The 16770-nt window shown below is 45.1% G+C and overlaps 1 protein-coding gene across 1 annotated transcript in view; it reads right to left on the bottom strand.

Moving 5' to 3' along the window:
• Positions 1 to 16458, bottom strand: part of LOC121970774 (sulfhydryl oxidase 1-like) — a 29332-nt gene extending 12874 nt beyond the window's left edge. Inside the window, exons 1-3 of the mRNA XM_042521725.1 lie at positions 16079 to 16458; positions 14376 to 14400; positions 14215 to 14307 (exon numbers count right to left, since the gene is read on the bottom strand). Of these exons, the coding sequence (XP_042377659.1) occupies positions 14215 to 14307; positions 14376 to 14400; positions 16079 to 16278 (318 nt within the window). The 5' untranslated portion in view covers positions 16279 to 16458. The remainder of the gene's footprint in view (positions 1 to 14214; positions 14308 to 14375; positions 14401 to 16078) is intronic.
• Positions 16459 to 16770: the final 312 nt, after the last annotated feature.

The following is a 16770-nucleotide window of genomic DNA, read 5'->3' as shown; positions in this document are numbered from 1 at the left end:
TTTTTTTTTTCCTATACATGCAGATCATGTCTAACTCAATTATGTGTTGTAAATGTTCTCAGAAAAAAGAATATTTTATTTACTGATTTTATTACATAGGCAATGCAAATTAGGAATTGATTTATCAGTTGAATTGTAGTTGATTTGGGTAATTTTATATTTTAGGTGTCAAAAGTTTAACATCATTTAATTTGGTATGGATTTATTGGGTATCTTTTGATTTGGTAGTGTAGACTTTTTGTTTGGTAGGAGTTGAGTTTATTAGGATTATTGTGTTTGTCAATCAGTCTATTTCTTTTCTAATTTGGCTGGAATTAGTCTAAAAAAGAATCATGTCTCAATGTATTAATCAACTTTCAATCATTAAAATATTCTACTGTCAATCTTAGCCTGAAATTGTTTCTTCTCTAAATTAGATAGTTGTTTGCTTCCTCAATTTCATTCAAATTTTCTGCATAATTTGAAAGTTTGATTTTGGTATTGTATTAATCTAGTATAGGAGCAACTCTGTGTTACGTCATTTGGTATAACTGAATCCTTACGTCAATACTCCCACCCTCTGCCATTCACCATCCCCTATGTTCATTTCATCCACCACCTCTACATCATCAATGGCACAGACACCGGGAACAAGAATGAGCTAGAATTCTATTCTGTTAGCAAGAAAGAAGGAGACCCCCAGCCAAGACAAATCTCATATTATGTTTATTTGATTATGTTGTGGCCTTGTGGGACCCACTTGTAAAAAAAGACAATGACTACAAAAACAGCAACAAAGAAAAGAAAGCCATCCACAGAAGGACAATTCTCATGGGCCCCAGAGCTTGTGTAGGATCTGCTACAACCATCTTGGATCCAAGTTGCTACTAATTTCACCTTTAACAAGATGAATTTTGGGATCAATTACAAAGTTGGATTTGACCCAGTACAAAGCCAGAAAAGGAAGGATTTGAGATTTATACAGGGGCAAGTCTCAAGCACAGAATAGCAATTGATAGTAAATAAGTAAAGTGAAATAAAAAAATATTCATTTTAGAACTCCCTCAAACTTATAGGTAGAGACCAAGGAGCTTGTGGCAACAATGGAGGTGCTGGGGTGGCAGCAGCAAAGAGAGATTAGGGGAATTTCCTATTCCCGTACCAAATTTAGAGAAAAATATATATGAACTAATCACTAACTAGACTAGTACAATCTATCTATAATACTAATACCAGTGATTTCCAGACACTCCCCTGATTTTCTGTGGGAGCTCAGAAGGACAAGCCGGATAGAATCCCAAATTAAACTCAGCATGTGGGTCTGTTAACTTTCTGATCCAAGTTGTTTCAGCTTCCTTAGGCAATATTTATTCATCAGCCTCCTCTACTAAACTACTAAATAAATAATGTAGTGCCAAAACACCGCTTGTTACAAATATGACATTTACTATTATTTTCTTATAGGCCACTGTAACAATTTGTATCATATGAATTAAATGATACACAATTCATATCATACGATCCCATACAATTTGCATACGAAACAATACAGTTCTATCTATACATCAGAAGTGAAAGGAACAATGATGATTTGGTTCAAATCAACATGAATCATATTTTATAGATTCTAAAAATAAGAAACAAATTTCATTGAAACTTAAATCTAACCGACTAGAAAGTAAATCAGACGCGCTAATAAATTATATCAAAAGCACTATACTAAAAGTTAATCTAAATGTATCATAAAAGAACAAATAATGAATTTTATATTATGCAATACAAGTATGATAGTCAAAAAGGAGTGGTGGAGATTACACAGAAGAAAATATGCCAAGTGGAGACAGTTAATGATAATCAATGTAAACTCAACAACAAAGAATGAAAGAGAAGAGTAAATCTTGTCACTTGATACATAGAATAATAAGAAGGCAAAGATTGATAATAACTTAGAAACCATGCCATATATAAGTTATCTTCTATTTGACGACTATAATTTTTTCTATATCAAAAGCAGAAGAGAAAAATTTTTGCTCATTTCGTTTCAATATTAATGAAATAAAGAATAATTTGTACATTGTCATCAAAAAGGATATGAACTTATATATTTTCAACAAATTCAATCTATTCTATTATGTCATTATATATAATAGCATTATAAAGTAAAATTATTATTAAAACTTACTATTTTCAAATTGCTATTTTCCTGTTGTCAACCAAATTATCTTATATTAAGTTATTTCAACTAACATTTCCAACTTATTATATGTAATGAAATATATTATATTATTTTCCATGCTTTGAGATATCAAAACTATTTAGAATAAAACTCACGATTCGATAATTGATCAAAACAAATTCATTATAATTTATACAACCTCGATTTTACAACCTTGACCCTCATCTTTTTCCTCGCATTTCTCCCCATGAAATAATTAATAAGTCTGTTAGGGTTACATGGGGATAATATCCAAAATGAACTAAGTTAAAGACTTGAGGAGCAAAAAAAAAAGGCTTGGTGGTTTGGTAACATCTGTGATTGTGTATACCTTCCAAAAGTTAGAATATAATGCTAGTGATTGGAGTTCAAATGAAGACAAGGAAGAAAGTTTACTTATAATTTGTTCAATTAGTGACCAGAAAGTTGATTCATGCAAGGAGAAAAAAGTCTGATGTAGCTCTACCCAAGGTTTAAAATTTCGACCCGTGCCGAGGTTTCGGTCTCAGACCGGAATGATACGGTTTTGATATCGTATCGTGCCGTGCCGATACAGTTCAGTATTTTTTTTATTTATCTATAGTAAGTATAAGATAAATATGTTTATTGTGTATATAAAAATAAGTTGTATATTGATTTATTATAAGTTCTCAATTATTGAATAATTTAATATTGTTAGAAAAAATAATTAAAAATAATTTTATTTAAATAGAATTGATATATCAATAATTCAAATTAAAATGGATGTATCTATAATAATAATAATAATAATAATAATGATCCGGTAGTAAGAGCGGGCCCCCCCTTCTCTTGCAAAGTCAACGCCAAGTGGAAGTCACCGGAACAGCCGCCCACCCAGAGGAGAGTGTGGTCCGACCGGACGGACGGCCATAGATGGCCGGTCCGACTGGACTGCCGGCCGGCCGATGGAATCGAGTACCCGGAAGGGTCCGGCCGGTTTGCACTTATAGTTGGTAGGCACCCTGTCAAATCGGGGTTCCGACGCTCAGTTAAAAAGGTCATGGACCGAGCTGACCTTTTGACCGATCACAGTCATAAAGCACCCCTGTTTGTTAGTCTCCACAAAGCACAAGTAAACCACTGCGGATGTCCGGTCGGATGTTTAGGTATCTTTCCGCTCGGACTACAAGTTTGGAGCAAAGGAAAGGGCCAGAGGATTTCTTTCTCTGACAACCTGTAGGTTTCACGTGTGTGTCGCTCCAAATCTTGTGACAGGGATTCTGTCCCATCGAGGCATGCTTTGATGCGATATGGGTCGTAAACTTTCGGCGTACCTAGGAAAGGACAGTAAGCTTTCGACCGTACCTAGGATAGGACGAGGACACTTATGCACCTTGCACGCGTGCCCAAACCTTTCACTATATAAAGAACCTCGGGTTTCATCGACGGAGGATTATGGTATGTACTCGAGACTTCGGAGCCACCTTGTTCATCGTGATTTACCCGACTTGGCGTGAGGGTCGTCAGGAATCCCTTCCTCGACTGCGAGATAGCCGAGCATCTCGACACTAGTTGAGACCTACATCAGCCTTGAGCGTCACGTGCCCTGGTGACTGGTTGGACAGATCAAATCGCGCCGTCGTGGGAACGCCTCCGATCCGAGCAAAGACAATGGACGAGGGGACGGCAAGACACGTGACGCTTTAGGAGGAACTCGACGCCTCGTCGAGATAAGGGCCGCCAAACTCGTGGAGCAAAGCAAAAGCATCCGCCGGAGCAACAGCAACGTCCGCGTCGGGGCCGAGCGGAAGCACCTCCAGCCACCGTCGCATTATTTCGCACCCCGGCGCCACGCCAGCCCGAAGAGATATAGGATCTTCCTCGGATGAAATGCCAAGGCGGGATGACAGGAAGGGGAAAGCTCCCGACGGACTCATCCCCGAGCGGACCAACCATTTTCGGAAGCCATTCTGCGAGATCCTCCGCCCAAGCACTACGTGCCCCTACGATCGGCGAGTATAATGGAACAACGGACCCGGATGATCATTTGGGTAAGTTTGATAACACCGCCACGCTCCACCAATACACTGATGGAGTGAAGTGCCGAGTCTTCCTTACCACGCTCTCGGGATCGGCTCAGCGGTGGTTCCGTAGATGCCGGACGGATCCATCACAAGCTTCAAGGACTTCGAACGGCCTTCCTCCACCACTTCGCCAGCAGTCAGCGAGCTTGTTCGCCATCAAGCAAGAACCAAAAGAATCGCCGAGCTTACATCCAGTGATTCAACCAAGTGGCGATGGACATCCCAACAGCCACATCGGAAACGATGATGAACGCCCACACAAGGCCTTGTTGATGGGGACTTCTTGGTCGCTCTCGAAAGCCGCCCGAGACTATGATCACATGCTACATCGGGCCACGAATACATAAGCGTGGAAGAAGCGCAGCCCGGAAAAAGAAGCTCCAACCGAGCAGCTTGTTCATGCCGAGCAGCACTCCGCTCAAGAACCACCTAGAGGACCAAGGGTCGAAGCAATTCGATCTCCCACACCGGATCGCACGTGCAAGAAGTGGATGCCGCTCGCCAAAGAAGAGGTGGACCCCAATGTTCGCAAATTCCACCAAACGGATACGCACAACACGAGGGATTGCGAAGCCTTCCCTTTGTGTCCAATCCTGTTCCCCGGAGAACCGAACGACGGTCACCTCCCCTCAACACGAGGCAAAGGACACAGGACACCGACCGGCCACGCATAGCGAGGAGACAAAACCATACATCCCATCGGCATAGAACCCCAAGACAGTCGCCGGACGTCCAGGGAACGGTCCCGACCATCCACTCGGAGGAAGAAAACAGAGCAATACTTCCGGGCGAAATCAACGTTATCTTTGGTGGGCCGGAGGAGACTCAACCGAGCAAGAAAGGCGTTCGGCAGATCCATACGGTCGCCAAGAGCGGGCAAGTGGACCGAAATCACTTTCGGGCCCGAGACTTGGAAGGAGTAGAAGTACCCCAATGCTCATTAAAGCGGTAATAGCAAATTACACCATTCATCGCGTATTTGTTGACAGGAAGCTCGGTCAACATACTATTCAAGAAGGCGTTCGATCATGAATCGATCGAGCCGCTTCGATAGCGACCCGCCTACGGGTTTACGGCAATGAAGTTCACCGGTCGGACAATCGGCCACCTCGGGAGAAGAGCTCAGGAGGACCAGGACAACAAACTTCGTGGTGGTTGCATCCTACCACGTCATTTTGGGACGACCGGCGAATTCCGAGCGGTTGTCTCAACCTTCCACCGAAGATAAAATTTCCGTGGAGGACAAAGTCGAGAAGTGCGGGGAGATCAACTAGCGACTCGGCGTTGCTATATAGAGATGATCCGAGCAGAAGCTTCTTCCGCTCGGAAGGTCCCCGAATCGAGGTACACGCCATAACCGAGAAACCTCTTAATTTATGATGAAAAGGAGAAAGTTCAGATCCATCCGACCCGATCGGAGGACACCACTTTCATCGCCTCGGATCTAGAGGAAAAACAGAAGAAGAAGCTGATCCAATGCCTCCAAAGAAATCATGATGTCTTTGTTTGGTCGACACGAGTTGCCGGAATTTCGGCGCAGAATGAGTTGCATGTCCGACCGACGCTTTCGGCGAGCGAAAAAGAGATTTTAGCGAGCGAATGCCATAATCCGGGAAGTAGAGAAACTTATGGAGGCCGGCCACATACGCGAGCTGGCTATCCAACGTGGTATTGGTCTCCAGGCCGGGCGGCAAGTGGATTGACTTCGGGACTTAAACAAAGCATGTCCCAAAGATTTTATCCTCTGCCGGATAGATCACCGGTGGACTCTACGGTACCGTGAGTTAATTGCATGCTCGGCGCCTACCGGGCTATCACTGTGCTGCCGCCAAGATCAAGAAAGGTGAGCTCAGAACGGCATATTGATGTGATGCCGTTCGATTGAAGAATGGGGCCACTATCGGATGAACAAGGTATTGAGGAGCAGATCGGACCTGGAAGTTTACGTGGGCGACATTCTTATCAAATCCGTCCGGGCGGCGATCTTTTCAAGGATATGGAAGAAACCTTCCGAACACTGCGCAAATATGGAGTCAAGCTAAATCCCGAAATGCCTGTTCGGAGCTAAAGGAGGGCGTTTCTTGGGGTATATAGTGACCGAGCGGGGAATCAAGCAAATCCCAACAAGGTGAAAGCTCTGCAGAGAAGTGCAAAGGTTGACCGGTCGGATAACCGCTTTGTCAGATTCATCTCCAAACTGCCGACCGGAGCCTGCCATTCTTCAAGATCCTGCGCAAGGCTACTAAGTTCCAGTGGAACGAAGAGTGTGACCGAGCATTTGAAGAGTTGAAAACATATCTGAATTCCCTGCCTGTACTGGCCAAGCCGATCGGAGGCGAGTCACTGTATATGTATTTGTCGTCATCCGAGCATGCTGTAGGCTCAGCACTTGTGAGGGCGAACGGCGAAGAGCAGCCGGTGTATTGAAGATGCTGAATCTCGCTACACCGGCTCAAGTTGGCATTGGTTCTAGCCGCTCGGCGCCTGCGGCCGCCATCATTGTCTGGACGAGCAGTCCACTCGGAAGAGTCTGTTGAATCGAGCGTCCGGACGGCTTATCAGTGGACGGCAATTGCGGTTTGACATCGACCAGCCCGCTCGGCGATTAAAGCCCAATCCTTGGCTGATTTTGTCACCGAGGTCTAGAGCTGGAGAAGATATATGGATGGGTCTTCCACTCGACTCGGAAGCGGGATTGATATTACTTATCTCACCGCAAGAAGAAAAGATGCACCTATCCGTCCTACTGGACTACAAACAACGAAGCGGAGTATGAGGCCCTTATAGCCGGATTACAGGCGGCACTGGGGGCCGGTCGGGTAACTCTCTACTCGGATTCACGGTTGGCCGCTCAGTAACTTTCCGGCACCTTTGAAATCAACTGTGTTCGGCTTAAACTCTACGAGGCCTTTGAAAAACTCAAAGCTACTTTCCGAGAAGTGCTTATCCGAGAAAGCCGATGAGTTGGCCGAACTCGCGAGCTCAATAACGCCGGTCGCCATTCAGCAATTAATTGAAAGTGGCGCATGTCGACCGGATGCAAGGCCTCGCGTTTCCAGTGGAGGACACCTATTATAGAATTCCTCCGTCGGGCACCACACCATCCGATGAATATGCAGCCCGGCTCCTCGGAAGAAGAGCCGGTCGATTTACACTCATCGGAGATCAGCTTTCTTTCTCGCGTCCTCTGCTAAAATGTGTGAGCTCGGAGGACTCAACTCCAAGAAGTACATCAAGGATCATGTGGAGGTCATCCGGACCTCGTTAGCCAAGAAGATCCTCTTGGCCGGATACTTTTGGCCAACCTTACGTATCTACATGCCTTTCATGCCGAGTATCACAACTTCTCCCACCGAGAGGAGATGAAGGCATCAACCATCTCATGTTCGATCGGTGGGAATGGATATTGTGGGTCCATTTCCGGTGGCGGGCAGAGGAAATTTTACTAGTGGCGGTAGATTATTTCTCCAAGTGGGTGGAGCCGCTGGCAAAGATCATCGAGCAAATGGTTAAAAATTCATCTGGCAAGACATCATTTGTCGGTTCGGCATCCCTCGCCGGTGTCGTCTGCAGTTCACAGGGAAGATGTTGGAGGATTGGTGCCAAAGCTACATCGAGCAACATTTCACGTCCGTGGCTATCCTCGAGGCAACGGCGGTCAAGTCGCCAACCGGAAATTCTTCAGATTCGCTCGGCTCGACCGTTTGGGAGGAGTTGGTGTCGGGCGTCTTGTGGGCTATCCGAACGACGCCAAAGAAGGGACGGAGTCACACCGTTCCATTTGGTATATGGCGGTGAGGTCGGTCGAAGTCGGCGTTGAGTCGGCCAGGATCCGGAACTATGATGATGACAACACCGAACGAAGAAACATGGAGCTGGACTTGGTAGAAGAGGAGAGGGCAAAGGCGGCTGATGGCGTACCGTCACGGGATGAAGCAAAACTACAACGGGCGCATTCCCAGATCGTTCCAAGTCGGCGATCTTGTCCGGAAGAAAGTCAAGCTCGGGCGCGGATTATCTGGAGGATGAGGACGGACGGTAGCCAGCCGTACCGGGCGGGGTGAAAGGTGTATCATTGAATCACCCTGTGTATATCATTTTCAACTAAATACTTGAAATGCAGAGATGAAAAGTCAAAGGAGCGAATATAAGGCATTATCATCGTAGCGCGAAGGCCCCGAGCCGATCGGTAGGGAGGTTTATGTGGTAAATAACCCGTGCCGTTCGGTAGGAATTAAATTGGTCAAGCCGAACGCTCGAAGATCGAAGGCCCCGTACCCTTCGAACGGAGGTATATTATCCGAGCCAAAATACTCGATGAAGTAGATCCTGAGCCGTGCGGCCAGGAGGGCATTATCAGCTGGGGAAAGGCGAAGAGCAACTCGAACGGAAGTGTCAAAATTAGCCTTGAGCCCAGACGTTAAACCGCAGAGCCGCGCCGACCGGCGAGCACTGACATTAAAATCAAGAGACGAGCCGTATAAACCCTCCGGCGGAAGACCGGCGAGCACCGTCGTTAAAATCAAGAGACGAGCCGGCCTATAAACCCTCCGAGCGGAAGACCGACGAGCACCGTCGTTAAAAATCAAGAGACGAGCATAAACCCTCCGAGCGGAAGACCGACGAGCACCGTCGTTAAAATCAAGAGCCGCGCCGAAAACCTCCAGGCCGACGAGCACCGTCGTTAAAGATCGAGAGCCGCGGCGATCCGCGCCGGCGAGCACCGCCGTTAAAAATCAAGAGACGAGCCGAACCCCCGCCGACGAGCACCGTCGTTAAAATCGAGAGCCGCGTATAAACCCTCCGAGCGGAAGACCGACGAGCACCGTCGTTAAAATCGAGAGCCGCGCCGACCTCCGGAAGGCCGACGAGCACCGCCGTTAAAGATCGAGCGCCGCGCCGATCCGTACCGACGAGCACCGTCGTTAAAAATCAAGAGGCGAGCCTATAAACCCTCCGGGCGGAAGACCGACGAGCACCGTCGTTAAAGATCGAGAGCGCGCCACCGGAAAACCGCCGAGCACCGTCGTTAAAAATCAAGAGACGAGCCGGCGTCTATAAACGTGAAAGGCGACGAGCTCCGTCGTTAAAATCAAGAGACGTCCATAAATAATCCGAGCGGAATATAGTCGAAACTGGATTCAGACCGAAGCTATTTTCCGATCGGACTCGAGGTATAAAAGGTTCGGATCGGCTTATAGCGAGCGATTCTGGCTAGCAGCCCAGATTGATATTCGGCCGGACGGAAGAGCTGGGGAAAACACTTCATTCTGGAAGAATGCACCTCGAATGCCCAAGGTATGATGTGATAGAAGACGAGCGGACCGTACAAGTGTTAGCCAGGGAACAGTGCAAAAAGATAGAGTACACGAAAGGAAAGCATTTCATTAAAATTAGAACCTTAGGTCGAGTGGCCTAAGTACAAAAAGGTTCATGTTCAGCCGAGCGGCGAAATTACAAAAATTACTCGATGTAGTCGTAGAGGTCCCTCGGAATGTTGCTCAGGAGCTCCACTTGATCGCCGGTGGGTTTATTGGTGGACTCCGGAAGAAGGCCCTTCGACTTCAGATAGGTCATAGTGGCCGTAATTGCCAGGTCGAAAGCCGAGTACATCCGCTCGCAAATTTTCTCCGAGAACTCGGGCGATCGGATGTAACTTTGTCGGAGAGCGGCGACTCGGCTCGGCTCGGCATCCTGGTATTCCTTGAAGGTTGCACAGGAGCTTGTCAGGGCCTCGTTCAGACGTTCAATCTTCTCCGCATCGGCACCTTCTCCGCATCGAGCTCGTCGGCTCCTTTATCTTCAACTCAGGGCCCGGGCCTCGCTTTTCTTCTCCGGATCGGAGATGGTGTGTTCTTCCGAGTGGTGGCGAGTTATCTTTGTCAGCGACTTGACACGCTCGGACTCGGCTAGGCGTGGGCCCGATCACTTTTTTCTTCGCTCGCGCGAGTTTGAGTTTTCTTGACTCTTTGCATTTCGGAGTAGGAAGGTCCTTGGGAGCCGCTCGGACCACCTGCCGCCTTTTCCGCCATAGCCAGACGGTTGGAAACTGCTATCTCTTCCACCCACCTCTGAAACGAGAAGGCAGTTGTTAGAAGCCGAGCGGAAATATTTTAGGTAAAACAAAAAAAAACAACGAAGAACTTACCCCGTAGCCGCTTGCATGTGGCTGTTGGCTAAGTTCAGCCCACATCTCGGCGAGGGCCCTTTCAAAGTAATGGTGTGCTCGTGCGCGGCAGCAACTCTTCATCGGAAGATGAAGAGTAACCCGTACGGTGCGGCGGATCGGAAGCTGGCGCAGAAGACCGCGAATGGATGGTCGAGCGTTGGGTGAGCGGCGGCGGGGAGAGTGTCGACGGAGTGGCCTCGGCCGATCGGCTCGTCCCGTCGGTCGATGAAATGGTCTCGTGCACCGGTGCCTTCCTTTCGCAATGAGGCGGCCGGTCGGAGGGTTGGACCGCGGAGGTGGCGTGGGGTCTCCACTGGCGTCTCTTTGCATGATCCTCCTCCCGAGCGGACCCTTCCTCGGGGCCGTTGGTTCCTGGAGGGTAGCGCCGTCCACATCTTGTTGAGGCTCGAGCGGCCGATTCACTGGGTGCCGCTTTCTCCTTCGTGAGAACCGGCCGTCAATACCAGTATTCGTTTCTTTGGTCGCCACCGGTATTCTTGCCTTTCTCTTTAACGCCATCACCGAGTCCATGACGATGTCATCATAGAAGAAGAAATCGGTTAGCAATTAAAGCAAGTGCTAAAGCAAAGTTCTTACAAGCCGGTCGGAAGTGGGGTCCGTATAGGACTCAACCCAAAAATGTACATCACTCCCTCGTGAAGAAGCTTGTTGATGTCAAGTCGTAGACCGGCTAGTACATTTGCGGCGTGAAGATAGTCCGGTCGGGTCTTGAATTTCTTCAGTTCGGGAGGGGGAGGTAGACTGACTTGCCAGTGGGTCGGAAAGTTTGGCTGACTGGGCATGCGGAGGTAGAAATAATAGTCCTTCCAATGTTTATTGGAAGTGGGTAGTTTATTGAAGAAGACCAAACCGGGCCGAGCTTGGAACATAAAGGTGCCCGGCTCGGCTTGCTTAGGATAATAGAAATAAAAGAAGACCTCCGGTCGGAGGGGAATGTTGTGAATCTTGAACAAAACGACAACGCCGCAGAGGAGACGGAAGGTGTTTGGTACTAAATTGGTCACGGAAGACACAGAAACCACCGCGCAGCGGTCTGTGTGGCCGAGTGGCGGGACCAGCTAGGCGAACTTCGATATCCTCGGGGATTTCGAAATTGTCAGCCAAAATATCAAAATCCCGTTGTTCGAAACGAGATCGCATGGTAGTATACCATGGGCCTAAGGATTGTTCTTCGGGATGAGAAGAACTGGCCATGATCGGGGCAGAAGAAATCAAAAAGGAAGTTCCAAAGACGAAGGAATGGAATTTCAAAGACTCGAGCTAGGGGAAGAAATACGGATTAGATACCGGAAAGGAAGGAGGAGAGATCTAAAACCTTACTGAGGGGAGATGAATCGAGGAAAGGCGCCGGAGAGCGTCAGAAGGCAGCAACAAGATCGCCGGAGCTCCACAGCGCAGAGAGCAACAGTAGAGGTAACGGAGGCGTGTGAAGGCGAGAAGGAAACGAAGAATTTATAGGGTGAGGGCCGGTCGGCCTCCACCGTCGGATCAGTCACGGGAATCAATGCATACATCTAGCCGTTTATTTCGAATTGCTTGGTCACATCAAAATATCATGCAACCGCCTCCGTATGAAGGTATGATCGACATTGATGTCGAAGATTGGCGCAGAACGCAAGGAGATCCGGCGAAAGCCATCATTGATTCATTCAAGGATACCTCTGCCGCTGACCGGGCGGAGAAGATTAGCATGGAAGAGCCGTTCGGCTAGACTCACAGTCCAGTCAGTCGGACTATGCGCCTCCTTCGACTAGACTTGAAGGGAAGGCAAGTGATCCGGTAGTAAGAGCGGGCCCCCCTGCAAAGTCACCGGAACAGCCGCCCACCCAGAGGAGAGTGTGGTCCGACCGGACGGACGGCCATAGATGGCCGGTCCGACTGGACTGCCGGCCGGCCGATGGAATCGAGTACCCGGAAGGGTCCGGCCGGTTTGCACTTATAGTTGGTAGGCACCCTGTCAAATCGGGGTTCCGACGCTCAGTTAAAAAGGTCATGGACCGAGCTGACCTTTTGACCGATCACAGTCATAAAGCACCCCTGTTTGTTAGTCTCCACAAAGCACAAGTAAACCACTGCGGATGTCCGGTCGGATGTTTAGGTATCTTTCCGCTCGGACTACAAGTTTGGAGCAAAGGAAAGGGCCAGAGGATTTCTTTCTCTGACAACCTGTAGGTTTCACGTGTGTGTGCTCCAAATCTTGTGACGGGGGATTCTGTCCCATCGAGGCATGCTTTGGTAGCGATATGGGTCGTAAACTTTCGTAGCGTACCTAGGAAAGGACGGTAAGCTCGATACCTAGGATAGACAGGACACTTATGCACCTTGGCAGCGTGCCCAAACCTTTCACTATATAAAGAACCTCGGGGTTTCGACGAGGATTATGGTATGTACTCGAGACTCGGAGCCACCTTGTTCATCGTGATTTACGACTTGAGCGTCGGAGGGTCGTCATCGGGAACCACTTCTGTGCAGGATAGCCGGAGCATCTCGACACTAGTTGGAGACCTACATCAGCGAGCCTTGGAGCGTCACGTGCCCAGCGTCTGTTGACTTCTGGTTCGGACAGGATCAAATAATAAGTATATAAATTAATACAAAATATTACTTTATATTAATAATAATTATATAAATTAACTATTTATTCATTTAATTAATTATTAATTAAATAATATATATTTTAAATAGTAAAAAATATCAAGTAAAAAAAATTTTAAAAATAAAAAAAATTATCAGAATATAAATATAATTTATTAAATTTTTTAAAAAAATTTTAGAATTTTTTTAAAAATTTAAATGAAATTTAAAATAGTAAAAAATATATTAGAATATAAATAAGAATTATTATATATTTTTTAAAAATTTTAAATGAAATTTAAAATATTATTTTTTTCAAAATATTAATTAATAAAATTTATTTAATTTATTTTAATTTTAAATATATTTTTTATATATTTTATTAGGATAATTTAATTAGGGTTTCTAAAAGCCTCTTCGAAATATCACACATCCTCCTTGGGAATTGTTTAAATTAATTAAATAAAATAAATAATTATTAAAAACAGATAAAAAAATCGCGTACACATTACACGAGATCGTGCTCGCGATGATCGCACCTGCGATCCTGCGGGGAGCGTCCAACGGTGCTGGAAGCGTCGCCGGACGCCTCCGGCGGCGCCGGAAGGCTCGCTAGAGCGCCTCCCGTGCCGGTTTCGGCCGCCCGGCGGAATAGTAAAAACCGTCCGTGTCAGGCGGCACGGAACGACATTTCAAACCCTGGCCCTACCTCATTTAATTTTTTTAAGCCTTTTGTTCTTAACCATTGCTTTGGTTTTACCAGCAGAATAGTTTATAAAATCCATTTGACAAGGAAAAAAAAAATGAATTTCACCATTCGACTATGACCTGAAGACAAGCTCTCCTGTGTGTCTTCCAGATACTCCATCCATTTTCTCCATCTAATCTAATAACTTAGGGTCACAACCGAGAAAATTTACCATCATTTCAAGCTCTTTAAACAATAGTTTTTCACTGTTCTAACAACTCACCCTCCCCCAATCTTTAGAACAAACTTTTTCAAATAACCCAAACAAAATAGACTTGACATCAAAGGCGCGCCCGAATTCCATAAATGTCATTACAACAAACTGTATAACTAAGTCCTTAGTTTTTTAGTCAGCATAAATTATAATTATCAAAAAAATGAGAGGAATCCCCAACATAGTGAGCAGAAATTTCTTCTATTCAATCAACTATAAAACTGATTGTATTTGAAGCAGAAACCATACCTCCAAAGCACAATCGACACGTGCCAAGAGTATAATCCCAGAATGCACTGCATCTGGTCCGTTGAAAAGACTAGCAACTTTCTCATATTGAGGCTGTGGTAATTACATTCTGAATATCAAAACAGAATATTTATGAGAAATCAACCAACATGCACACCCACCTTATAGTTTCTGCAAGCAGGGCACCTGTAAAAACAATTTTTTGTTTATAAAAAACTGAAGAGATAGAAGGAAACAACTTTTTTTATATGTGACAGAAAAAAAAGGCAAAGAATTAATTAGTATTCACAAAATCCTGATGTATATATGCACAAGATGACATCAATTTTTTCTAGCATCAATAAAACAACTTAGAACAAAAGAATGTCGGCTGAGAAAGCTAATTGTGTTTTTGACTTTTTGTTATAGAGTAATTGATTTTAATATATGTGCTTTTTGTTGAGGATAGAATGCTCCACCCTCATAGTCCCCTATAAGGAAGAACAAGAAGATGTAGACCTTCAACTAAAGGTTTTGGTTTCAATGATCCAAGCTGATGAGGGAGTGGAGTAATATGAGCAAGAATTAGATCAGGGAATACAAGTTTCATTGCATTCATTGATATCTTCAACTGAGTCTTTTTAATTAGCTCAAGGTTTTTCTTGAACATGGACATGCAGGGTCTATTGTGCCTATAATCTATAAATTAAAGGAGTCTCTTCTACCCTAATGAATAGTCATTTGGGAATGGAATGGACTTCACGTCACTTAAACAAGGTTTGAGAGCACAAATAATTCTCAAGTCGTAATGAATTACTGAAATTGAGATGGGCCGAAGATAGTATGCCCCACTCCGATAGTCCTACATGCTTAGATGCAATTGTCAATGATGTCCATATGAGGGTGCCTCCCTTCTAAATGACTTGTTGTTTTGGATGGAATGGGCTCCACCCAATTCAAAACTTTTAATTTGTTTTATATATATACCATGGCATTTGAACATCTTAGTATTGAGATGGTTTGTAGCTGAGAAAGTGTCTATTTATCACAAAGAAAAAAGATTTATGGATCCTGTATAGGAGAGATATGTGAGCATTTCAATAAACCCAATAACAGTGATTCAAAAACTTTAGCTAGAAGTAGATGATGAGCCTAAGTCCTCCCAATATTGACGCTGAAAAGTTGATTTCTTATTACTAGATCTGATTATCCTATGTTGTTGGAATGGTCAATTGACTTATATAGATGTCCTCGAAGTGTTAATAGAAACAATACTGAAAATCGTGCACTATCTCAAGGGAAATCTCTGCAGAGAGATCCTTTATGGCAAGAATGACCACGAGTTGGAGACTGTAAGACACCAAAACGCATTCATGGTCCTAGAGTAAAAAACATTTTACTTCCTCAGCTGAAACCCAGAAACAACAGTAATAAACCAAACAGATATTACTATATTTCTTATTCTTAACAGAAATGCTATGCCCACATTTTAGTGGCAATCATTTTGCAGTCAAGTAAATTTGAACAATCAAGCAGGAAACATGAAGATTAGCGATGTTCATAGACCAATATCACATAGATCCGTAAATTAAGCAGCAAGGATTATTTGGATTATGACAAGTGAAGAAACTGCAACTACACTCGATAAACCAAAATTTGGTCATCTTGTCAGGAATCCATATTTCCAATTAAAGAGCTTTCGCGTTCAAGACTCACACTCAGTATCAACAATGACCGTTAGTGTAGCACTAGACAAAACCCAAAAGCCACATCTTTACCAGCCGTCGGCGTAATTTTGCAACAAGAACATAACAAAAAAAAGATCGCTTTCGGCCACAACAGCCACAAAACGATCAAGAGGGGAAAAAAAGAAGTAATCCGATACCAGCCAGCGAAGAACTCGACGACGGCGAACTTGAGTGGGGACTCCTTTAGAAAGCTCCGGAAGTTGGAGGCGTTGAGCTCCACGGCGGCGTCGGCTACGTCTCTGCTCCTATCCCCGAGCGCACGGAGGGCGTCCAGACCCGAACAGAGGAGAAAGGACAGGGAGAGGACGAGGAGAAACCCGCTTCCAGTAGGAGGCATCTGAGCGAAACGATCTGAAGATACAACAAAGCAGATCACGCCAATCGATCCCTCAATCGAAGAGAGAACTGGAAATGGGGATCCAGACGGGATTCAGAGCAAAAGAGGAAGGAGGTAGAAGGGTTTTAAAGGCAGGTTCGTCTCTCCCCTCCCCCTTCCTCGATTCAGTTCCGAGTCTAGGAGTCCACGATCTTCCATGGTTGGGTTTAATATATCATCGTGACTAATTCGTATCCCGGATCGGGGCAGCCCGTTACTAGCGGGCTAGTAACGGAGTGCACGTAACAACCATTTCTTCCGTTACACTTTTGGTGCACTTTCAATATTAATTTAATGTCTTTTAAGCACTAAAAAAATTTTTTAACTCCAATTAATATATATCATTTCCTACATTGAAAAAAATATTCTTTAAAATATTCTATTTTCCCATCTTATAATTTATTATTTAATATATATATTAATTTATTAAATTTTTTTATTACGATAATAATT

Source organism: Zingiber officinale, chromosome 4A, assembly GCF_018446385.1.
Source record: "Zingiber officinale cultivar Zhangliang chromosome 4A, Zo_v1.1, whole genome shotgun sequence".
NCBI classification, from domain to species: domain Eukaryota; kingdom Viridiplantae; phylum Streptophyta; class Magnoliopsida; order Zingiberales; family Zingiberaceae; genus Zingiber; species Zingiber officinale.
Note: the sequence above shows the minus strand (reverse complement) of the source record. Positions and strands in the feature narration are given on the sequence as shown.